At 42.0% G+C, this 26,139-nt stretch overlaps 3 protein-coding genes across 7 annotated transcripts in view; 2 read left to right on the top strand and 1 right to left on the bottom strand.

The window, feature by feature from the left end:
* Nucleotides 1-5,202, top strand: part of n4bp3 (NEDD4 binding protein 3) — a 31,896-nt gene extending 26,694 nt beyond the window's left edge. For all 4 annotated transcript variants that reach the window (XM_054791724.1, XM_054791728.1, XM_054791725.1 and 1 more), the window contains exon 10: nt 42-5,202. In XM_054791724.1, coding sequence (XP_054647699.1) covers nt 42-412 — 371 coding nt within the window. In that variant the 3' untranslated portion in view covers nt 413-5,202. The remainder of the gene's footprint in view (nt 1-41) is intronic.
* On the bottom strand, nt 3,920-13,266 carry rmnd5b (required for meiotic nuclear division 5 homolog B). 2 transcript variants are annotated; one of them, XM_054791729.1, is made up of 10 exons: nt 13,161-13,266; nt 11,236-11,419; nt 11,019-11,161; nt 10,812-10,949; nt 10,633-10,733; nt 8,385-8,551; nt 6,714-6,879; nt 6,494-6,596; nt 6,245-6,399; nt 3,920-5,790 (listed from the first exon to the last, which is right to left on the bottom strand). In XM_054791729.1, exons 2-10 carry the CDS (start codon nt 11,372-11,374, stop codon nt 5,727-5,729), a joined length of 1,176 nt encoding a protein of 391 aa, XP_054647704.1. In that variant the 5' UTR covers nt 11,375-11,419; nt 13,161-13,266; the 3' UTR covers nt 3,920-5,726. The 2 variants fall into 2 exon arrangements, with proteins under 2 accessions (XP_054647704.1, XP_054647705.1); XM_054791730.1 differs by having other exon boundaries at nt 11,236-13,237.
* Nucleotides 13,267-14,952: 1,686 nt separating this feature from the next.
* On the top strand, nt 14,953-23,597 carry si:ch73-43g23.1 (uncharacterized). Its single transcript, XM_054791405.1, has 2 exons — nt 14,953-15,278; nt 15,686-23,597. The coding sequence occupies exon 2, from the start codon at nt 15,764-15,766 to the stop codon at nt 23,225-23,227; it is 7,464 nt and encodes a 2,487-aa protein (XP_054647380.1). The 5' UTR covers nt 14,953-15,278; nt 15,686-15,763; the 3' UTR covers nt 23,228-23,597.
* Nucleotides 23,598-26,139: the final 2,542 nt, after the last annotated feature.

The raw sequence follows: 26,139 nt of genomic DNA on the forward strand, positions 1-26,139 counted from the left end.
GTGGACCGCAGATGAACCACGTGCCCATCTTCTGCTTGTAGGAGGTTGTGTGGGCCCGAATGAGGAGCGTCTGCGCGCCGAGCTACTGCTGGAGCGCCGCCAGAGCGAGGCCCAGGCCATGGCTTTTGAGGAGGAGAGGCAGACATGGCAGACAGAAAAGGACAAGGTCATCCGCTACCAGAAGGAGCTGCAGGCCAGCTATTTAGAGATGTACCACCGCAACGCAGAGCTGGAGAGGGAGTTGCACCAGCTGAGAGTCGACAGAGAACAAGGAGGAGGTGGAGGGAGCAGGAACGGGACTTTGGAAAGAGACGTGCCACAGCTGAAGAGTGAACAGGAAGTGGAAAAACAAAAGGACAGTCCATCCTCGGGTTTGCCATGGATAGACAGGATTGAATCCTCTGAAATTTAAATGACTTTTACTTTTTGTTGACAGGAAAGACAAGCCCTGCTTGGACCAAAAATAGGAAAGGATAATAGATCAACTTTTAGATTCAGGACAAAGGTATCGGGTCAAATGTTTGATACATAATGATTGGAATCTTCAATCAAAGACCTGCCGGAATGACGCACTAACGCAGAACAATCAATACACTGCAACAACTGAAACTGAAGCAAGATTACATCTTATCAATAATTAAAGTCATTTAAAAAGTCATTTTTGTCTGAAAATATATTTTTCACATATGTATGGTGCGTCTCAATACATTTGAATCTCTTTAAACAGTTACTTTTATTCAATAGTTCAATTCAAAAAAGTGAAACTTACATTCTACAGCTTCACTACAGAATATAGTGAAGATGTATTTCTTAATCATGTTGACGATACCTTACAGCTACTAAAAACCCCAAATTCGCTCTCATACTGTAAAATGTGAAAAATTGTCAAAAAGTTTGAATATTGTAAACAAGTTTGCACTCTAATCGGCAAATGAACTGCAAAAATTTCATTGGTCTCTTAGAGTCTGGAGTGAACTTCTGAAATAAAAAACATTTTTCTAATTTATTGAGATGTATGTTAGACCAGTTTACTTATCTTAAATAACATGTGGCCATTTGTGGCCCGTGGCACGTTGTAAAAATAGAATTTTACAAAACTACAGCTGTAATTTTACAAGAATAAACTCAAAATATTAAAAGAAAAACGTTGTAATCTGAAAAGGTCGGAATTTTAAAGAATAACGTAATATTGTGAGGAAAAATAACATAATTTTACAATCATAAAGTTGAAATATGTGAAACAAAACAACGAGTAAAGTTGTCATTTTTTAGGTTGTGGGAAAAGTCACAATGTCACGGAAATAAAGCCAAAATATTATGGGAATAAAATCATAATTACGAGAAGAAAGTTGAAGTAGCAGAAATGGTAAAAACAGCTGCAATTTTATGAGAATAAAGTCAAAATATTAAGAAAAAAAATGTCGTATTGTAATGAGAAAAAAAATTGCAATTTGTCAAAATGTTATTTTAATAGCTGAAATATTAAAGACAAAATAAAGTTTGTTGTAAAAAAAAAAAAACCAACAACAACAACAACAGATCAGAAACAAACAAAACAAAATAAAGATGTAATTTTTAGAAAATTAGGTTGGGGAAAATTTTGCATATTATGGGAAGAAAGTCATAATATTATGAGAAGAAAATTTACAAATATTATTTAAGAAGAAAGGAAGAAATATTTGGGGAAAAAGAGGGAAAATGGTCAGAAAAAACGAGCAAAGTTCATACTAATAATATACTTTTTCACTTTATTTTTTGCTTTACAAAATATCAAAATGGCCCTTGCATCCTTTCTTTTTTTAGTTTTTCTTTTTAGTTTACTTTTTTTTAGTTTTAATTCTCCTACAGAACCTCCTTGGCTGAGGTAAAAATTGGAATATTTCTATTTTTAAATACCAAACTGTGACTTTCTCTGATTGGAAGAAGTGGTCCGCACACATTTGATGATGTGTACGTGACACTAGCACGGTCCTACAGTACACATCCTGCATTATCGAGCTCTTCCTAAATGTGAATCTGTACATAAGCAAATGATTAGTGTGAGAATAGTGATGTTGCTGGACAGTTTTGACAATAACCAAAGGATTCCGAAGGGATTTATTACCGGCGTTGGGAAGCTCGGTGTGGATTCAGGGAGGTAAGCTGCATGTGGCGGTTAAGTATCAAGGACTAAAGCTGTCTGGTGCCAAGATTGTAACACTATTTTAAAAATGAGAATGTTGAACCATATTTTATCCCTCGTTTCTTGTCAAATTGATGTATTTTGTAAATAGCTGTAATTTTGTAATTGTCACCAATGATACTTATTGACAGAATTTGTGGGACACTCCTTAAGGAAAATCCAATGCATGATTTTTACACACACAAGCATTCAAATACCAGCTGTCATTTGACCTTTCAGCGTACTACTGTGACTTTTACTTGTTGTCTGACTTCAAACTGCACAGCATATATTTGCTGCTCTGAATAAAATGGATTTTGGGTGCTAAAAATCCAAATAATATTTTTTTTCTGATTAGTGAAGTCTGGACTAAAGTGAGCAGAAATGTCAAAATGCCTGAGGTGGAACATCCAGTGTGCACCCGAGGGCCCAGACGTCTGCCGCTCCCTCAAAGGGCTTAAGGTCTCACAAAGTGTGCCAATAAAAAGCCAAGGACAAGCGCTTTATGGCGGAATGAACAAGAGAGCAGCAGAGGCTTTTGGAACTAATGTGGCTTTTAGAGGTTTAGCCTTGGCTGCTTATCTTGTAGGGGGGTGGGGGGTGTTCCTGCAGGGATGGACGCAGCGGAGGATCCATGTTGGCTTTGAAAGAGTATGAAATACACTGGGAATAAGGTACAGTACTTTCATACATGGCATTATCTAGAACAATGATTCACCAGGTCCCTACCTCGGCATTTAAAAAATATTATATAAACTGGCCTTAATATAACTGCTGAGCTCAGGGGAGGTGGAATGATTTGTTGAAGTGGGATGAGAGGAGATTCTTACCTCACATGTTACAGTTCTGTAGGACGGTTGCACCACTCAATTTGCCGCTTTTCCTGGTGGGCTGCAATGATTTACAAGCAAAACAAGTTAGCATTTCACATTAAAGTAGCTCCTTGCTGTTAAACGTTATTCTAATTAAATTCTGAACATTTACAGATTTTTTAAAAGGGTATGCAACTTAAACCAATAGTGGTTTATAAGAACTGACTACAAAGCATTACATTCAAACATTAGTAGCTAAACATTGCCAAATTGCTGTCATTAGGTGAAAACAAACATCAGTGGTGCATGTGTTACGTTGGCGTAGCTTACATACTCAAAAGCAGGAAGAGGCGGGACATAATGCTGGCAGTACCTTCAAATGTTTGCACCCCTCTAGGTAGCAGAAGTAACCTGCTGCCATACAGTCCCTTTAGGGTAAAAAAAGGCTTTAGAATGTACAAGACAGCAACAGTGACACCTAGTGGCAGGTTCCATTCATATTCTGACCGACATACTGTACCATTATTTGAAGGCATTTCGAAAAACAAACAAGAAAAAGTAAAATTGGAAAAATAACTGCATTATATTTAAGTTTAACCACTTCTTGAAAAACCTTTCATTACTTGCAATTTCTATTTGAAGAGTTTACACACTTTTAACAGAGGCCAACCACTGAAAGCACATTTGGAGAACAAATGATTAACAATTAGTGAAACTAAGCAAGAATCCCATAAAGCTATTTTCACAACTGTCTCTAATACAAACAAAACGATCCAACAAGCTAAAGTGGAGCTCAATTATTTACTGTAGAGGTATAGCTTTTCTTGAAAAAACAGGCCAAGCTGTGAAGTTCTACATTAATTTATAAATTAAAACAAGTAAATAAAAAGTGATATACCAATATAAAAAGTAAAATAAAAAAAACAAAAAAAACAACTGTATTCATGGCAGCCCTGTGTGTTAACTGAATCAAAATGTGGTCCGGTTGAGTTCAATGCAAAGTCAGCAGACAAATCAAGATGATGAAACTCAGGTTTTAGTACAATATAACCTGTAATGTAACTTATTTTCATTAGACAACCAAAAAAAAAAAAAAAGTATTCACTCAACTTAATGTACCCCTTTTAAATACACAATTAAGATTTCCATTACTTCCTGATGTTCAAGTTGATCTGTAGTGTCATATTTACAACCCTTACGAACAAACCTGGAGTATAAACCTTTATTTCTGATGCAAGTATATGAAACATGTCAGGATAAATATGTACAATAAAGTTGCATCACACACAGGAAAGCAGGAAATAAGAGACAGACTGTATAGAGATCATTATAGGAGTCTACCTGAAGGGACACTCGACAGCGCAATGAATGAGTCGCGACCAAAGAACGTAAATCTTCTGAAGCGCCACACACACGCACACAATAAAATTAAATAAAAAAAACATGTGCTTTGATCCATTTTAAATAAAATCCAGAGATGCTTTGTGTAACACAGGATACAGAATGTCTAAATGTTGCATCGTGAGTGTGAGCTATGCTGGTGCAGTTCTTGCTGAGCTAATGAGCCTCACCCACTGATATGAGACGTCACTACTTTCAAGAGAACACCGGCAACATGCATCCAGATGCCTGGGAGCCTTGTGCGAGTGTCCCAAAGAATTCAGCCTGCCTGCCTGGCTGTCTGTCTGTATAATAAGCTGTTTATTCTTACCTATCATTAACACTACCTGTGTGTTGTGTTGATGAGCCCTGAGGAAATATGTTCAGGTGTATGATTTCTGTCACAAAAGATGAACCAAACCTATGGAGCAGAGGCATTTTAGAAGAATATATTAAACAACGGTCACGATAATCAGCTAACTTCCCCACCCACGACGAGTAAAGCTGAATCACAAGCCTACAGTCGCTGCAACGCAGACCATACCGCTACCATCACACCACTTCACATCTCCAAGTCACATGGCGTAAAAGCATTAGGATACCAGGCAGCGTGAGGCCATGATTTGGCCGGCTTTTAGTCGTGTTGCACTAGTGTTGATTACACATGTTCACTTGGCTATTTTACATCAGCCTGTCGGGCTGTCGTGATGAAGAATGGAAAGAAAGCACATTTCACAGTAGCGTACATTTTCTTTTTGTTGTGTTTGTTAAATACACGTGTGGAACAAGACAAATGGCTTCTATGAGGAGTATCTTGCTGGTGCAGTTTGTCACACAAGAAATAAAAAAAGCTGTTCCGTCGTTCATTGGTGACTGGATCTGACCAGCTCCACTAAATAATAGTTCAGTAAAGCTCTACTGCACATTTCTTCGAAAAGTTTTTTCTAGACTTTTGTATAAACCCACTTGCCAGTCCACATCATTTACCAAACCGCTTTGCCAAAAAAAGAAAGAAAACAAAAGCAGTCTTTTGTAAGATACTACTCAAAGCCCAGAGAACAAACACTATAAATAATAATTATAGATTTCATTTGCAAACAAGTTTCAATGAATCATTCTTAGTCAGCGTCACTTCTTTGTGAGGACATTCTCATAGCACTCCTCGTTCCACTGCAGGTCGCAGTTGGACCCTGGTTTGTACAGGGTGGCCATTGCTGTCCCATCAGCACTGAAGAGAAAACCTTAATGCTTACAAGAACGGGTCATGGGCCAAGGACAAGAGGAAGAGGAGGAGGGCCGGAGTAAAGGGGCCCTGGAAAAGCAAGGCGTTCCAGGGAACTTAATCCGTTCTCTCATAGAAGGGGTGTGCGCTATCAAAAGTAGATCTGCTTGGCGTGTGAGGGATTCTGCTCCATGGGGCAGTACGGGCACTTCAACCTGACAAGACGACAAAGCACAGTGAGGAGGCTGATAAGGTGGCTCTCCACAATGAAGACACGTTAAATGCTAACCAGTGGGGTGATTTGAAGCGGGCTGCGACCATGAGATTCAGAAGGTTAGGTACCACTTTTGCAAGGAAGAGTGGCCATATACTGCTAGTCAAGATATACCATGTTACCTCAAAAGCCTGAATATATTAATAGATTTAGTGTGTTCACACTGAAAGAAACAGCTTAATGTACATTTGTTATAATCAAAATTAATCTTAATGACAAACTTCAGGCATATGCATAATCTGGGTATATATGAAGATGTACTTAATGCAAATTAGGATTGTTTGGCCTTGGTGGAGGTCTACGCTCTCCTGAGTGTCATTTTAGTTAGTAAAATCTTTCATACAAAACTGACGCTGCCAAACAACACTGAACACATCAAATGAGTGCTGACATACTTCCCAGCGTTAGTTAGTTTGTTGAGAGCATCTCTGGAGATGACGTGGCCACAGATGAGCTTCATGGGGGGGTTGCTCTCTGAGGTTTGTTGTCTGAGGATGGGGCAGGCGAACACCGAGTGGTACCAGCACTTCTTGCCAAGGTCAATTTCAATCTGTATATTTGGCAGGATACAATTTAGCCAAGCGATGACACTAATGGGAAATGTCAAGGATCATATTTGACAATGGAGGTAAAAAAGAACTCACAGGCAGCTCGTCTTTGTGCGTCCAAACGCCGCTGCATTGTCTCTGCTCGATCACCTGCTTGATGTTCATCAGCACAGGAAGGGCCATGCAGCCTGATGCAAAGCTGGGGAAGAACATGTGGCATCTTACATACCTTCTAGCAAGCTACCTTGGACAACACACTCCATCTAAATGAAGAGGTAGAGCTCTTGTGAAGCCTTAACAGAGGACATATTCTCACCTAACACTTAGAGGAGACTCTACAGAGAGGCCCAGTAAAGCACAGGCATCTCTGGTGAAGATATTACAAATCTCCGCCCATTGATTGGTTTCCAACAAAGTACGGTACGGAGAGTTCTCAATGCCGTGACGCAGGTACACCAGACTGCCCATCAGGATCTGAATATCTGCAGGTACAACACAGAGGAGATGGCTGAAAATGCATACATTCATTTACTTTTGGTGGCGCACCACAAATAAACTTGGACCGTCACAGACTTGACTTTTTTGTTGTTGTTTTACAATTTGGCGCTACTTTTTCACCATCACTCACAAACACATCATAATAGGACTGGCTGTGTAAGTTGTTACAACTACAGTAGATGAATAAATGATCAATGAACAATATACTTTTTTCAAGCCGATACGAATAACGTCCTTCTCATATCAATAATTTTTGTAAATTTAGATTTAACTGTAGTTTGTGCATACCAGGAGGTAAGAACAACTGGATTTGACAAACTGTACCTGTAGGTTTATCCTTACCAAATATGACATCACTACCGTGAACAAAACATTTTTAAGAAAATAGCGACAACTCAAAAATACAAACAGAGCTCAGAGTGGTTTGCTTGCCAACAGGGGGCCGGTGTCTTTGGTAATGGCGGAGGACGCGGCGGTGATGAGAGCGTGCCCTGGCCCCGGGCATGTTTGTGGGCTTTCAGGGCACTGTCGTGGCAATGCTGGAGTTTCGTGTCGCTAGTGGGGTTTGGTGTGTTGAGGGCCAATGTTGCAATGTCCATACACCAAGACTAAGTCTGAGTTTTGGAAAATCTCCACTCTTGACGGAGTTTTGAGGCATGGCCCATTATGCAACTTAGACGTTGATGTCAACTAGGAACTCCCCCATGCTTCTCAGTCGGAAAAGGGTGGATTGCAGCCTCCGGGTTGGGAATGTGGTCCTGCCCCACGTGGAGGAGCTCAAGTATCTCAGGGTGTTGTTCACGAGTGAGGGAGGGTTGGAGCGTGAGGTCACCAGGCGGATCGGCGCAACGTCTGCAGTAATGCGGTCGCTGTACCGGAGCGTCGTGGTGAAGAGAGAGCTGAGCCGGAAGGCAAAGCTCTTAATTTACCGGTCAATCTATGTTCCCACCCTCACCTATGGTAAGAAGCTTTGGGTCGTGACCAAAAGAACGAGATTGCGGATACAAGCGGCTGAAATTAAGTTTCCTCTATAGGGTAGCTGGGCTCACCCTAAGAGATAGGGTGAGGAGCTCGGTCATCCGGGACAGGCTCAGAGTCCAGCTACTTCACATCGAGAGGAGCCAGTTTAGGCGGCTCGGGCATCTAGTCCAGATGCCTCCCAAACGCCTCCCTGGTGAGGTGTTCCAGGCATGCCCCGGTGGAAGAAGGCCCCGCGGCATACCTAGGACATGCTGCAGGGATTATGTCTCCCATAACACAGATGTTTGTGTAGCATCTTTCTGTGTACTAAATAATCCATGTTATGACGTGGACACCTGCAGTTTATACCCAGGTGCAGCCTATAAATGTACAAATCTTGTTTTCTTTTTAAATGGAGTGGGTGCAGCTTATATACCGGTGCGCTCTATCATCCAAAAATTACGGTACGCTTAAAAAAAAAATGGGAGAAACAAGGCAGAAGTTCACCATCTTTCACGCCTGTGCTTACCCCTCTGGTGCTGAGAGGCGAAGGGCTGGAAGTGCCTAGCATACTGTAGCGCCTCCATCTGGTTGCTAATGCCACCGCTCAGCAGGCTGATAAAGTACAAGCGATGCAATTTAAACTCTAAACTGCTGTTGAGGTCCAGAAGACGCTGCCTGTTCGTCACTGCCCACCTAAAGGGGTCAAACCACAGACAAGTTTAGTCAAAAAAGCCATCAATGAACATGTTCAAACCAGGTCCCTCTCGCTCACTCAATCAAACCTGATATGGTGAGTTAACAGGATTAACAGCGCAGGTGCAGGTTAAATTTGATTTAGCGCCATTTAGCTTGACATGGACCGAAAGACAGGACAGGCCAAAAATGCGAGCAACTTCACTCTGCCATATTCCAGCAATCACATTACAGCATTTAATTTCAATTTATGCAGACTTCATTGATCTGCCTATCTTGATGACATCTGGCTTGCAGTGACAGGGCAGAGTCAACTGACAGATAAACAATTTTTACCCACATACAATCAAGGCCTGATTCAGACCTAAAGATGTCTGATTCCACACATTAAGCTTACATCGTCATGGCGCATATCAAAAGTGTGCCACATGTAAAAAATAAAATCACTATTGTCACTTAAAACCTAAAACCATCTAGTGCAGGGGTCTCAAACTTGCAACCCATGGGTCATTTGCAGCCCACTGTGCCATATTTTGCGTTCCGCGAGTTGACAGGGAAGAATAGTGTAAATTCGGCCTGCGGGGTCTGAGCTAGGCAAGTGGTACTCATAAAACTCAAGTATAAGCCATCACTGAACTAATAGTAAGCTTGTCACATAGACAAATGAACGGGGAGGTCACTAGACAGAAGACTACCTGCAATCGTGTGCTAACACATTAAAAAAATGACGGCACAACATGTAAGAGGTAAGTAAACATGCATAGGGCAACTACTACTATGGGGAACTTTTTACAAACCAATTACCACAATGCATGCTGGGAGACGGCATCACTCCAGATTAGGGTGGTGACTAAATATATATCCAACTATCGCAATATTAATACATACTATTGATTATCGGGACCTTTCGCAATGTATCGTTTTTTAAAATTATTATTACTACAATATAGCCGCTATAAACTTTTATCACTGTTCCTTCTCTGAGAGTCGAGTGAGCATTTTACATGTCATCTAGGAAGAGCTCTTCGCGACAGCGGCAGAAAACTGGGCTGAAACAACAGAAGAAGAAGAAATGAAAGCAAAAGAAAAAAAAATGTTGCATAATACATTGGCAAAGAATGGAGAGTCGCCAGCATCGTTAAAATCAAAAGTGTGGACTCGCTTTGACTTTTACAGCCTGGATGAGACAATGCTGTATAAGGAAGGACTTTCAAGTGTGGAAGAAGTGTCTGATGAAAATAGGACCGATATGCACAACCACCTTGTTTGTTACCACACTCGCTGAGAAAACTGTGTTTAGTAAGAGAAATGTTCATTTTCTATTGTGTGTATTAGTTTACGTTTTACATTGTTGTGCTGTTCAACCTCATCTCTTTACGGTGAATACGTCACCACTGCCGTACTCCACTAAATTTTTTTTTTTTTTATATGCTTGTACTTTATAGAGTTGATCTACTTGAGCAACATGAGATACTATGTTTTCTGAATGAGTTTAAAATAGGTTTGCTGTTTGTCAGATACCTAAACTAAAATCCTGTTCACACTTGTTGCACTAAAAGTCTCCATTTTTGCAGCATTACTGCTTGTATTCTGGTTAAAATATGCTGGAAAAACTCCACCCATTTTCTACACCGCTTGTCCTCATTAGGGTCACGGGTAAAGCTGGAGTATATCCCAGCTGAATGAAGCAAAATACAAACTATGAAATTTGTTGGATTTTTTTCCACAGTATCGAGGTATTATCCTTATCGGGAGCCGTGCATCACGTATCGTACCATATCGTGAGGCACCCGGAGATTCACAGGCCTACTCCCAATACTTCATGTGGCCCAGCCTCACTCAGACCCTATCTCCAGCGGCCCCCAGGTAAATTTAATTTGAGACCCCGATCTAGTGTAATTCAGTAAGAAATGAAGCATTAACATCACAACTCTAACCTGCACTGAAATTTTAGAAATAGAAACGATTTATTCATTTCTATTCAGTTTAAAGTAAGACAATAGAAAGCTCCAAAAGATCTATTTACACAACCATATTTCACCACTGGGTATGAAGGTGCAGTCGCATTAAAGCCGACATACTCAAGTGCCGGCCTTAGGTTCTGCATCCTTAGTGCTTCAAGGATCCTGTTGAGCTCCAGGAAAGGCTGCTTCATGCTCATATCTATAACGACACCAGATTCCTAGAAAACAAACAATTTTGTCTTATTAAAATAATGCTTGTGTAAAATACATTACAGAGAAGACTTTTTTCAAATTACCTGACAAAGATCTTCTGCTACACTGAGCATGCCTTGTCTGTACAAGTGTTCCACTATGGTTTCACTGAGGTGTTTTTGTCTCTCTGGGGTGTCCCACACCGTCTCTGCAACCACAGCACTAATCTCTGCATCAAAGTTCTGCAAAGGAAGATAACACAAGTCAAGTATCTGTGCTGTCTTCAAGTGTAATAAAGGGCTAGAACATACCCTGTCGATGGCTTTGCCCACTTTGGACACACTGCCGTGAATGTCCTTATGTCGAGAGGCTAGCACCTGCACCGTCTCTTTGATATTCTTACAACACTGAGCCATAGTCTGAGACAGGACAGATAAGTCTCCATCTTGTACTCCTGCAAAAAGTAAAAAGTCATCACATGTGGTAAGACTGAGCTCTAATAATTGAATCAATCCAGGTTTCCCTCACCAAAAGTGACGAGCTGTCCTCGTATCTCGCAGACGCTGCGCAGGAGCTCGTCCAGCCTCTCTTCAGATTGGTGGCCGTACATGACAAAGTGATGGAGCACTTTCTCCAGCTCCCGTTCCACACATGCACACTGTTCCATAATTCACACTGGGACACACACCCACACCTACTCACAAAACACCACCTAAATGGGGAGAGATGTTATCTTACTGACCCTAAATAAGACAGGTTGTCTTATATTCGGTGTAAATGCAAACCAACAGGTGATGCCAAAAGACTTCTCCAAGTGGGTCAACGTATTTCTTCCTGTCACTCACTCACTTACTCTCGCACATGCACACAGAGTGACTCGGAGAGATGTAGCCGTGACAGAGACCACTCAGAAAAAAAAAGAAGCGTCTCGAGGGTTGGGCAAGTTAGCAAACAACATTGACGGTGTTAAGATGCCAATTTTAAAATAATAGTAAAGGTCGATCTACTAAGAAACATATCATTTTTATTGTAATCTACTGCCACTTGTTATTTCACTGATATTGAAACATGATTTTAAACAATTATCACTTCGGTCTTCCACAAATTGGTCAGGGTTGTCTTATATTCAGTTATCTACATCAACTCCAGCCAAGTCAACATCCATCCATCCATTTTCTATGCCGCTTGTCCTACTAGGGTCGCGGGGGTATGCTGGAGCCTAACTCAGCTGACTTTGGGCAAGAGGCGGGGTACACTGCGGACTGGTCATCAGCCAATCACAGGGTACATACAGACAAACAACCATTCACACTCAAATTCACACAATTTACAGTCTCCATTTAACCTAGGATGCATGTTTTTGAAATGTGGGAGGAAGCCGGAGTACCCGGAGATAACCCACCCAAGCACGCACACACGCACGAGGAGAACATGTAAACTCCACACAGAGATGCCCAAACAAAGATACAAACCCAGATCTCATCCATGTTGATCTTTGTTTCCTTGTAGTCTTACTTAAATTGGTACAAATGACTTGGGTTTGGATTTGGATTATTAAAAACCATGTGAATGCAATTATTTTAATTTAGACACAAACACTGAAAAACAGGAAACAGTGACTTTACTTAAGTTACTCCTGCATTATCTCAAATGGTTTGTTTGTACAATATTTACTGAAGTTTAACATCTGTGACTGTATGCTTTTGACATTAAATCAATATAATGCTGCATAATCTTTAAATACAAGTAGATCTTATTTCAATCCTATTGTAAACGAACATTTGAATACGACGAAAGAGAAAAATAACGAAACGAACTGCTGGTGCCCAGAGGAAATACTGCAGTCTACCGGAAGGCCCGATTAGTGTTGAAGTCACAGTGTTCTCTGAGGCCTGGTGTTTACTAATGGCACAAACAGCGAAAAATCTAATTTGTTCATGATGTAATCTACGATAAAACAGCGCTCACAGCAGTTTCCCCCTGTTATTACACATTTAAAATGAGGCCAATATCCAAATGTGTTCTATTGTTTTCCAACTGTCTAGGCTCCACACGTACACAATGCTAGCTAACAAGAACGTACGCTGTATTTTGATTCCGTAGCTTTATTGCATCAAGCACAATGTGACATCTGCCGATGTAATATCTACCCCAAAATACACAACGCTTTCACTATAAACAGGGGTGTATTAAAACTGAGCAATGATCCTGTCGCAGAGCTAGCGTAAACAAACGGTATCACCGCTAAATGATAGCTACAGCTGCTAGCCGCCGCTCGCAGCTCACTAGCTAACTAATTTGGGTTAGCCAGCTGCTGACTGACTAGACAAGGCCCAAATTGTTTCGGAAGAAAATGACAACACACCAGCTTTGTTTCTAAGTGTTTTCCCATCATGTAACATAAGGACAGTTGGGACTGAATATTCGGACATGTTAAAACGGAACATGCTTACCTAGCTTGAATAGTTAGCAAACATTAGCGCTAGCCACTTGTCAGCAGTTGAAAGAAGTCGTAGTGCGGATGTTCCTGTGTCGCATCATCGTTTGCGTGATCACTTCACAATAAAAGTTTCATCTGCCACAATAAAATACACCCCTTTTAACAATTTGAGTCAAATCCTGCGATTACAAGTTCTATGATTAAACTGAAATTTAATTAACTTGTTTTGGTTCTGTACAGTTGTGAAATGTGCATGATAAAACCACAGCATAAAATACTACCAATATCATCATCATCAGCGTCATCGTAATTATAATAAGAATTAAAATACAGTATTACTATAATAATATTAATAATTACTATTATTGGTATTAATATTTGATAGGTAGATCGTGGGTAAAAATGGATAGATGGAGGGATATTATTATTGTAAATAACAAAATAACTTCTAATAATCAACATAATAATCATTAATGATTATTATTATTATTACAAATAAAATATAACAATTAAAACTCTCTGTCATCGCCCAAAATACTTCCAGACCAAGCTGTGTGACCATATTTGTAATAAAAATAAAAATAAAAATAAAAATAAAAATAAAAATAAAAATAAAAATAAAAATAAAAATAAAAATAAAAATAAAAATAAAAATAAAAATAAAAATAAAAATAATAAAGATGAATACAATTACAATAATAATTATTACATTTATAACATTTCAAAAACAATATAGTGTATTATATTCAAATGAACTGAAACATGCTGCTGCACATTGCCTCTCTACTGTAAAATGATCGGCCATGATTTCTTTGAGACGAGATCTGATACCTATAAACACTATTTCACAATGAATATATATAGAATTATTGGTAGAAACTGATCTAATGCAGTTTATACCAGTATGCAACACTAGATTGCTCTAACTTGACTTCAAGTCTCATTCTGGCAAGTCACTCTATAAATGTGTGCATGTCATGAGAGTAGACTGGACTAAATATTTAAACGCTAAAGACCTCCCATTGCTGAGTGAAACGTTCAAATGAGTGTCTATTCACTCGGTGAGCAACTTTAACCTTGGCTGCAATCAAATATTTTCCATTAGCGTATGCTGAATGATGTCATTACGACTGAGAATTAATGCTGATCTCATGCGGTATTAGGGCAGAGACAGTTGGCTTATCCAAACTGACCAGAGTCAGACATGTCCAGGCAGCCTTATGTGGCGTATCTCTGTCCTCCTGCCAACATTAATGAATAAAATGAGCACACTTGGTGCAGTGTTACGTACAATAGAACCCTGCATGTGTTTTATTGGCTGTAGTCAAAGATCCAGGCATTAAGAGGCAAACATGTGAGCGTACCTTTCTCATGTTATGCAAGGTCACAGGCTGCATGTGACCTGTCAAAGTTGGATGGCCTGTGACCACCTTTGACCTGTTGTCCCCCATTAAGACCTTACTATGAATATACACATACATACTTATATTTACACTCTTGTAAGATAAAGCTGTAAGCTAGAAGCGACCTCAACAATAAGTGATCTATACAATGTGTTTTGTATTATTTGCCTGCCTGACCAAACGGCCAAAGCTATGGCTATCTTCCTCTGATAGTATGGTTCTATAAATAGCTGGGCCCTGTGACTGAGCTGGCCCTAAGTGTCAGATTCCAGTCCCACTCATCTGTCCTGGCTGGATCAGCACCTGCTGCTAACTATAAACCCACCCATCCCAGCTCTCGCTGCAGGCAAGCCAATGCCCACCCGAAGCTCAGCTCAGGGAAAGAAAAGTGAGGAGCCAGGGTGGACTCACAAGGCGCTTTGACCAAGGCCAACTCAAAAGGGAGGGGCAGAAATGGAGATGGGAGCATCGGGAGGATGCAATGTGTCAGTGAGAGATGCCCCTCTTTGCCTTTTCTATTGAAGCCTGATCCATGCCACTGCTTTGGTACTCTGAAGCAGTGAGGGTCAGTCACATTGTGCTCTACAAAGCTGCTCATACTCACATGGTGAACTCTTGAATACTCGAGTAATGCTGTGGATTTAAGAGACTCTTTCTTGGATGACTGGAAGATATTACAACACAGAGGAACTCAATTCTCTTTGGAAAAGACTCATCATATGCCGCAGGTACAGTGCCGATCATTCTGTCCACCTCATTCCGTTATTACATTAAATAATGAGTGAACTTTTTTTTTTCATTCAATCTTGTGGTGAGCCATAGGGAAATACATTATATGATTATAACCACAGAAGAAGTCATGTTTAATTAGGCTAATTTATAACATTTCATGTTCAAACCTGTTTTACCATATCACAATTTACTTTGACACTATTTAAAGGCAGTTTGATGGTTTAAAAAAATATTATTAAGTATTACTACCGGTACTATTACAATGCTATTACAGTATTATTGTTATTATTGTACAAGATAACCAAATTCAACAGTATTATTAACTATTATCAAGCTTCAACCCCTTCAGGTTATGTGTGAGTACTGAGCTACACACCGTCTAGTTGACCCTATCTCATTTCAGGAACAGAAAGAACAAAGAGCAGGACTAGAGAGGCAGACTGGACGGCCACGGTGAGACATTGGCACTTGTGGACTAGTGATGGACAGCTGGACTCTTCAAGGGGACAGCTACTCCTTCCTACGCAGTGCACCCCGCACCCCATATTCCTTGTGCCATCGGGACGGCACCCCTAACCACGTTGAAATATTTGACATCATCAGCTCTCCGAGCCAACGTGGGGCCATCTCTGAGACCACTTGTCTATGTGACATATTCGGGGATGATTGTGAGTCACCCTCTCTGTCCAGCAGCCCCGCCATTGAGGCATTTGTCCATTTGTCCACAACAGCCGCATCACCACCAGTGGATGATTTGAACGATTCCTCGGGTTCGTACCACACTGCACCATGCTCCAGTGAAGGAGAAGAGGGGCTTGACGACCAAGTAGAAAGGATTCACAGCCCTCCACCGCAGGGTGAATCCTGTGAGCCCGACATAGAGAGCTCTGAACTTTCTAAAGATAGTAGCTCCAGTTTTGAGTTGAAAAGTAAATCACCCGCGCCTCAAATTAGTGCTGAAGTTGACAGCACTGTTTTTAGGAAGAGGACACCCTCCCCTGGACGAAACAGCCCCTGTCATCTAATCTCAGCAGCTTCATCTTTGTCTTCTCCCAGTGCTGAGACGAGATGTTCACTCTCAGTACTTCATCCAGGACAAAGTAAAGTCACTCAAGGAAATAACAGCCCCTCACATCAATCATTAACTCCGAGTACTTCCCCTGCATCTATGAACTGTAACATTGCATCCTCTCCTGAATCAGTGAACCTCCAGTCTGAGCTTAATGAAGCAGGACCCACTGATGTTTCTTCTCAAGCTTCAAATGTAGACTCTGCATCCAACCTTCTTTCTCATTTTCCTTCATCTGGCTATAGAAAACACCAGTCTGGACTTTCTGTTCTCCCTCCTGAGCTGAATAATAGGCCTTCCTCACCGGATACTCCATCATCATCTCCCTTCCCTGAGCTGAGAGGAAGGGTGTCCCTTCCTGATCTCATGAGCAGAGGCTCCACGCCTGATATACAAGTACAAAACTCTATCCAAAACTCTGAGTTGGTTGGAGATCTCCCCAAAGAAAGTACGACTACTCCTGAAAACCTAAACGGAGGTCTGGAAGCTGACATTAGCAGTGCCACGTCAACGCCTGTCCCTCGGTACACGCCCCCTGCTCCTGTTATTTCATTCATCCAATCTCATGAGAAGAGTGGTGTTTTTCCTGAATTAAAGCACACCTCTCCATCACCTGACCTGCTGATTGCTCCATCTATGAATAAGAGTGGACCAAGAAATCCCTCGCCTGGACTCTCCAGGCCTAATTCTACATCTTCTGAAATCATCACCCAGGCCTGTTCACCTGTGGCCAGCTATAGTTTATCTCCATCCCCTGGAGTTAGGAGCACATGTTCTTCCATTGAAAGTACACACACGGCTCCTTCACCCGAAATCCGCATCACAGCATCCTCACCTGAGGTCAAAAGGAAAGAATATATCTCTGGAGATCACACAACACCAAACTCTCCTCTTTTAGAGTCATCAAGGAGTACCGCCTCGTCCCCTCACATCACAAGGATTCCTTATTCTGTTGTTCAACCTGAGGACGGGGACACTTCCATGCTCCCTGAGCTGTGTCGTCTTCCCACACCTGAGTCTGATAGGATTCGAGCATCTGCCTCAAACAGAGTGAGTACACCATGCGAATCATCTCCTGTATCAGGCTTCATATGTGCTGAAATAATTCAGTCCAGGTCTCAAACATCTTCACCTCAGTCAACACGACACACTCCCTCACCTGAGCTGAGACATCAAAGCCAAAATTCTTCACCTGAGCACAGAAGTAGAGATCCATCACCTGCTACACCCTCTCCAGTGCACAGATATAATCAGTGTTCACCATCAACCCTCTCAGCCGAGTATAATACCCACTGTTTACTGCCTACTCCGCCCTTGGATACACATGAGCAAGTTATCGCCTCCTCACCTGATATTGCAGAAACACAGGACGGCACTGAGTTGGAAACAGAGAGTGTACAGCCTGCATCAGAATCGGACAAGGTAGAAAAATCATTTCTAACTAACAGCAGTTCACCTGTTGTGCAATTCCGGTCACTAGTGTCTAATTCACCTTTCTTGGCGAAGGAAAAGTTTGACAAATCATTGATTCACCAACATCCAAAGGATAGACTTACAATAAAAGAATCCTCATATGAGGAAAATCAAGACCCTCTCCCGATGAGCCATTTTAATAGCCCTACTATCGAAAACAACTCTTTTCCAGCTCATTTTCTGTTCAGTGGCGCAGCCAACAAATCTTTACTGAGAGAAGAAAAACGACTGAATCAACATACACATCATTTATTGAAGTCTGACAACAAGAAGTCACACTGTGCATTTGATCATTCAAGGCAAAAACTTGGAGACAGAGCAAGGTTTGCACAAGATATGGCGCACCATGTAAACAGGAGGAAAACTCCCTCTCCGCCACTAACCAGATTTACGCCTGTACACATTATAGCCCCAGAGAAACCACGCAGACACTGGCAGAGTAGAGGCCACCCTGACTCTGTAGCATCTTCACACAGTGGTTATTTAAAGAAGGCTGTGACAAATAGGGAAAGCCCCAATGATAATAATAGTCAGCCCCACAGCGTCACACTGGGGAAGCAATTGGAGATGGAGAGGAAAATGCAGCTGGAAGAGGAGAGAGAAAGGCAATCGAGGAGGACCAAGAGAGAAAAGGGAGGGAGGGAGGAGTGGGAGGAGTGGCAAAGGGATGCCAGTTACAGAGGGGAACAGGTTGAGCTGTCATTCAATGCCAAAAATAGAAAAGGGCCTGCGAGTCGCAGTACAGCCCCCACAAGCAGAGAGAGTCGTCAGGGAATGCCAATCGTGCATTCCTATTCAGAGAGCTTGCCTACCACCAGACCGCCACAGGAACAGCAAAGTCTGCTCAAACTTGCCTCCCAACAAGACAAGAGTGGAGGTCCGACCAGGCGACTTCAGCCGCCCTCACCGCAGAACAAGATTAGTGCTCGATCAGTCACAAACAAGCCCGGCAGGAGTTCGAGCTCCAGTATGGGAAGTGAGTTGGATGAGGCAGATAATGAGGTGAAGTGGCTCACAGACGTGGCTTTTCGTAGCCTGTCCAGCCCAGAGGTAGATTATCTCGACATGTACAACTCCAGCCACCGATCATCTACCAACATCTCCCAGCCATCTACTCAAGAGAGCCCAGCTGGGGTCAGTAGTGCCTGGCCGACCTATGCTGACTTTAGGGGTTCTGCTTCAAAGCTGGATAATGACGAGTTCTTGTTCCAGCAACAACTTCTATACCATTCAGACGAAATGGATCCATCACGCTGCAATGAGATGGGAAGCTTTGAGTGCATAGATGTGGCTGTGGAAAGAGAAGACTCTAGGAAGGTGAGAAGAGGAGTACCAAAGAGACAGATCCAGTTGAAGAGAAAGGAAAGTAAGGATGACAGCAGTGAAAATAACAGTCCTGGAATTGCTGTGATGGAGAACAGCACTTCACTTGAAAGGCATTCCAGAGAGGCATTCCTGAGACAATACAGTACACCAGCAGAAGTCCAAGAATGTTACACTCCTGAGCTCTGCACTGATCCTGAGTACAATGAAAGAAAAAACAAACTGCAGAAATCTGTTTCTCTGGATGAAACATCCTCTAAGACCAAGATGGCCACTTGTCTTATAAAAAACGTTCTGTCCAAGAAGATGCAAGGTGTTGATAAGCAACCCGATGAGCCTGATGGAGAGGAGGTGAGACCAACCTTTGGAGAAAACAACGCCACTGAGGACAACCTTGAGTGCCTTCTATATTCAAACCCATCAAAAGGTCCTGCTGTGAAAGCAGAACAAAGCCAAAGAGATGACGTCAGGCCAGCAAACAGCTATGGAGACAAATCCAACAGGCCAAGTTCAAACAGCAGCAACAGAATTGCTAACCTTTCACACACTGACAACCAACAGTCTGATTCTCAAGATGGGAATACAACTGCACTACCATCTGAAATTAGATCCCAGCTAAGAGTGCCATTGGATATCTGTCAGTCAAAAGGTGGAGTACAACCTATAGATGACAGAAAAACACGGCAGGAGAGAGAGGGAGGTGACTCAGCAAATGTCACTGCCGGGAACACAGGAGATACTTCTGCTACCAAAGCCTTCAGCGCGCACACAAGGATGGCAAGCCAACAACAGGAATGTGAAAACACAGAAGTCCATAAACAACAGCAACAGGGTGATAAGAGCAGCCATACGCCACTGGAAACACAGGAGACTAAACTGAAAGGTGGTGAGAAAAAGAAAGCGTCTCTCAATGTCTGCCTTACACCTGAGGCAGAAAAAAATCCAGAAACATCTCCAGCAGATTTCAGACAACAGGATGAAAAAGTCCAAGAGACTAATGTAGATGTCAAAATGGAGGACAATGAGAGGAATGGGGAAAATAAAATAAAAGGCCCCATCCACAAAGTCAGAGATGTTAGAAGACTTGTTAAGAACACATATAATCTGTCATTCAAGGCAACCAGTTCTGTGTCACCCTCAGATATTAATGAAGAAAATGATGTGAATTCGAATGACAAAAACGAGGATGGAATAAAAGAGGATGTGAGAAAAAAGGTGCAAGGAAAGACCGACGAGATGCGAGGGGAAAGGACAAATAAGTGCATGGTGGAGAAGAGAGAGGAACAAAAGGTGGAGGTGAACAATGAAAATCTACCTCTGCAGAGCGAAGGGAAGCCTTCATCTCAGTTACACCCGATGCAAATACAATGCAAGGCAGTTTGCTGGAGGGATGACAAGAACAAAAGCCATAAAGACTTAGATGACAAAACACAGGCTTCTTCAAATAGAGAGCAAAACTGCACTGCAGGCATACAACAAGGGACACAAGAACAACCAGTTAAGGGAGCAACTACCAAGTCTTCAAGTCAGACTTCTGATATGGAGGCAGAAACATTGAAGGAGACAAACGATGAGGCAGTGATGAGATCAGACAGAAAACCTCCCATGCTAGGAAGTCTCCCCAAATTGCCCAGCAAGGAAAGAGAAGTGTCCACTGCTGTTGTGTTGATTAGGGATGGATCCAGCCAGGCAAAGACAAGTGCACCACTAATCCAGGAAAAGGTGCACACCTGTCCCCAGGTCGTAGCTTCCTCACCTTCACCTGACATCACAACCAGTGGTAGCGCCCCAAGCAACAGTAGTCATTCAGTGTCCATGTTATTAAAGGAGAAAGGCTACCAAGCTGACATTGGAGCAGTGGTGGGTGACAACCAGAATTCTACTGGAGGAAAAGGGGTCCCACGTAAGCATGTGAATTGCTTGGAGATCCCACTTCAGACACCTTCAGATGGTCGAAATGAACCCCGTAGAGAGAAGACATTTTCTTCTTCATCCACCATGTCCAGCCCATCATTGTCGTGCGTCCATGCAAATAAACCACCCAAGACTAGAGAGGACGAGATGGGTCTTATCAAGCAAAAAGACAGCATCCCACAAGGATCCTCACAGGACCAGCTTCCAACTCTAAACAAACAAAAGGAACATGGAGATTTTGAAGGAGTGAAAAGACAGGATGCTACTTTCCCCCCGAGGTCCCCTGCCATACGACGATTCAGACCTCAGCCCATTGAGGTGAAGTCCCTTTCAAAAGAGACAACCACAAAACGAGAGATGACCACCAACAGCCCTAAAAGCAACAGGCTACAAACCATAGAGGTTAAATCTATTGCGAAAAATTCTGACAAGCCTGTCGTACCCCCAAAACCGACCTGCAAATTTAAACCTCCAGATTTTGGAGCCAAGACCAGTGAGGCACCATCCAACTTAAAACCTCAAAGTGAGGAGCGATCTCAAACAATTGTAGTGTCATCTCCTACAATCTACAGAAAGATACCCACTGAGGCCACCTCAACGTCTAACCAAACAAGAAAACTTGCTGTGTCTGCCGTATCCAGCCTCAAACCCCCGTCAAGCAAAATAACAACAACCAGCATCTCAAGCCTCGCAAACCAGTCAGCAACAGAGGCTTCTAAAGACAGAGGTCAGCAGCAGCACCCACGGGCGTCACCTGTGAGATTGGCGCACGCTACATCTGCTTCATCAGCTGCACCAAGTATCACCTCAACTGAGGGTGATCTGATTGCAAACCAGGTCCCTGAAGTTTTACATGCGAGCCAGACAGCTGCTGTGGAAACAGACACACATGAAGCAGCCACGTCGACAACTTCAAGCCATCCCAAACCTCCTGCTGCTGTCTCCGCAACAGGATACACACAGCAACAATACCGCAGGTCATTGTCCAGCGAGTGCACCCAAAGGTCCACTGACCATTTCAATAGCTCTGATGACCCTCCAAGCTATGATGAAAGAGAGAGCTTTAGTCCCCTCATGCCAGATTTAACACCGAGGAGGTCAAATCGCTATCAGAACATCTCCCACCCTCCTCCTTGTTCCTGTACAGTAGGCTTCCCTCCTCCTCAGCCTGTTCTCCCACCTCCTCCGCCTCCACCTCATCATCATCACCATCATTACCACAACCTCACCCCACCAGCCCCTCCACACTCCCCAGGTCATGTCATACCTTACCAAGTCCCCCTCCGTCACCACCAGTGCAGAGCTGATCCTCAGCCTACAAGCTTCCAACCAAGCTCATCACCCAAGTCAGGTCCATTTGGTCCAAGCCAGCCGTCCACCGTTTACCAGCCTCTACACCAGCCTCCCCCGTGCCCTACCCACCCTTCACTTATGCCGGCTGATCGCCCCGTGCCCACTGACCCCCGGCGGCTCCCTCCACACAGATCCCCCCAGCAGCAGCCACCAAGCATACCTGGTGCTCCTTATAGTGATTCTGGGCACAGTCACTCCCCTGGCCTGGGTCCCATGGATCCCCAGTATCTATATGGGTCCGAGTATGGGGGTGACAGCTCCAGTTTGTACTCAGAGAGCAACTATGGACAGACACCTCGCAGAGTCCTCCTGGATCCTGAAACAGGGAAGTATTTTTACATAGAGGTGCCGATGCAGCCTTTGAGGAAGATGTTGTTTGACCCAGAGACCGGCCAGTATGTGGAAGTTCTCATCCCCCAGCAAGCCATGTCTCACTCAGGCTTATATCCTCCATCAGCAGCCCCATACTCATCCCTCCCCAATCCCAATATGTACGGCTCTGCTCCACAATACATGCCCTACGCAGCTCCCCCTCCGCCTGCTCACCCCCAGTCTCAGCACCAGCCACCCCGATATCCTGAGGCATCTGCTACGGCAGCAGTGCACCCAAATGGACCCAGTAGCAGCTTCAGGAACTGTTCTGCTCAGGGGTCAAAGGCAGAACCCCAAAACCATCCACCGTTGGACCAGAGCTACCTGGATGGTATGTATTATGTTCCCACAGGAATGAACACAAGCTCCAATGCCACCCCTCCTGTCTACTACCATAAACATCCCGCCAGCCTTCCCCCATCAGGGGGGAAAAGGTCCTGAAATAGAGGCTCCGTCTTCCTGGAGCCTGTGGAGTTTTAAATACACACTGTATAAAGAGGGTGCCTAATGTTAGCTTGTAATGTTATTTGAGTTTTCATGCTGCAATTGAAGATGGTTGTTGTTTATTTGCTGATACTACTTGTTGTCTGCCCAACTGCTATAAGAATACAATAACAACACAATTATTGGGATAAAGCCTTAAAAACACATGACTTTCTATGTTATACGTACCTGAACATGAATATTTTATAACTTTTGATACAAGACTGTACACTCGCAGGTCATGCAGAAACACTAAAGAGCAGGCTGCAATTGTGTGTACTTTAACAACAAAATGTCCCCAAAAAACTTGAAACTAGCATTGTAAAAGGACCTCTGTTACGTTGTCATTTTATTTCTTTAAAAAAAAAAAAATGAGAGATGCATTTGTGCACATGATGTCTAACAATGATGCCAATAAATTTGTCAGGAAAATGTATTTTTCTTTTTTTTCTCACTGATTCTTTTAGACAAACTACCAGCCTAAACAAAGGGTGACCAGTATTAGATAATAACGTACATAAAAACGCAATACATATACAGTACATACACATATCCGTACTGTGTATACATAATGGTATGCTTTGTTTGTTTCAGACATGTTTAACATTTTTTTTTATTAGTAGAAAATAAGCTATTGATTGACTGATAGTAAAGAAGGGAACATACTGTATTTTGAAAGAATAAAAAAACATCAAATAATAAAATAATCAGATTTGGAGTACAATAAACAGAAAAAAAAGAATAAAAGGTGTTAGAAATACAAAAAAATGAAGTTTAATACAAACGGTTACGTAAGTGTAACTGTAACTGTAACTGTAAGAGAGACTAAAGATGAATGAAGAAACGTGTTATTCATAAACAAATGCTGAACGTATATGAACCTATAACCTATGAACAATGATCAATAGGGGTGTAACAATTCGTGTATCGAACCGTTCAATACACAAAACACTGAAAGCTCAGTGTATCTGCGATCCATTACTCTGGCTTAGGTTGCATTGCCAAGCACAGAGCCAGTGAGCTCCGCCTCTCACATTCATACCATGCTGAAAAATGTGAAATATGTTGGCAATTTCAATAAAATTCAAGTTAAAAAAGACAAGGTACTTTATTTTTCGTATTGAAAAAATATCGAACCGAACCGAACAGTGAAATTTATGCATTGTTGCACCCCTAATGATCAATGAATGACCTACATTGCTCTGGCATACATGCTGCTCCTGTTGAGATGAATAATTAATTACATTAATGAATGTACAAGATACGAGATTAAAAGCAAAACAAGGAAACATATGTAAAAAAGAAAAAAAAAGCAGCAATAAGATTAAACAAATTTAGATTTAAGGCAAATGAAGGGAACAGAAGACTTAAAAACAGCAGATGGAGTCATACATAATTGAAATATGAAAATATTGTATAATATGGCTCATTGTAAGGATTACAAATGTATATGTACAGTATACTGTATTATATACAATGAAATCTGATACAATATATTGCATTATATTTATACTGTATTATATAAAATGTATTATGTGCAATATAAAGCACATATATGTGCACAAATAAACGTTTGATTTTGAAGTCACAATGTCTATCATGTCCATGCAAAATGGACCTGTGAGTGCAGGCGGTATGTTTGCATCGGTTAGTGTACCAGATTGACCACTAGAGGGTGCCGCCGCCCAATAGATCTCAATACTGTAATCATGTCCTAACACACCAGCTGACCTTCCGTGAGAATGCTTACCGCAAGTCAAAGCAAAGCACTCTTTTGTGGTTTCCCTAATTAAAACCTGACCCTGATCACTAAAAGCATCTTGTTTGGACATAAAGAAAAACTTCTGTCTTGACTTTGATGTGGATGGCAGTAAAATGAATGAGAGGTGTGCGTGTGTGTGTGTGTGTGCTGTGGGTTGTCGCACGTGCTCCTCAGCAGAAAAACCTGTTTAATCTAAACAGCAAAGCAAGATAAGGGAGTTAAGGTCATCCACATCTGGTCAGTGGAAAACTGTATTTAACGGCCAAGATTAGAACTGATACATTTTATGATATGTATCAATAGCAATGCTCAGTGTTGATTGTCACTGTCAGAGAGGCGTTCAATTAATGATCTGTCTTTGCGTTGTAGTTTGCACTGATAATCGTCATACTATGAGGGGTTTCTAATATTGTGTCCCTCTCATGTAAATGAAAATGGAAACAGACCTTGTGTGAATAAAGTAAAAATATAATAAAATAAAGAAAACTGAGCATGTTTAATACCCTTGTATTAACATTGCACTAGCATTGTACTAACTTAGTGTTTACTGAGCTATGATACAAGGATGACTCAACAGAGGGTCAATAGCAAATTGGTCAATACAAATGATGTCTAGTGAGACACTGATGTTGCGTTTTCCTTCCCCAATAAGAATGTAGCAGAGCAAATAAACTTTGATCCAATACGACGCACGATAAGGTTCAGAGAGCGTTCAAGCGCAGGGCCTTGATCCTGTAATGTCACCGTTGTGATAACAGGAACCACACCTTATCAACACAAACTGTAATCTACCAATGACACACCTTTACGCACAATCACATCCAGACACACACACACACGCTTTCACACATGTGTCAAGAATAGTTTATCCTTCGAAATAAATTCCAAAATAGTGTTGGTTTATTTTTATCTTATTTTAACACTTCTAAAAATATGTGAAACAGCACAACCTTCAGTGACGCTTCAATGACCTTTGCTAACAAATTTGCAGTATGCAGTCGCCCCTCGCCACATCACGGTTCGAATTGTGCGGGTTCATTCCATCACGGTTTTTCGAACATATATTAATAAATTAATCATGTTATTTTGTGGTTTAATACAACCTATT

This window comes from Dunckerocampus dactyliophorus, chromosome 11, assembly GCF_027744805.1.
Source record: "Dunckerocampus dactyliophorus isolate RoL2022-P2 chromosome 11, RoL_Ddac_1.1, whole genome shotgun sequence".
Classification (NCBI taxonomy): domain Eukaryota; kingdom Metazoa; phylum Chordata; class Actinopteri; order Syngnathiformes; family Syngnathidae; genus Dunckerocampus; species Dunckerocampus dactyliophorus.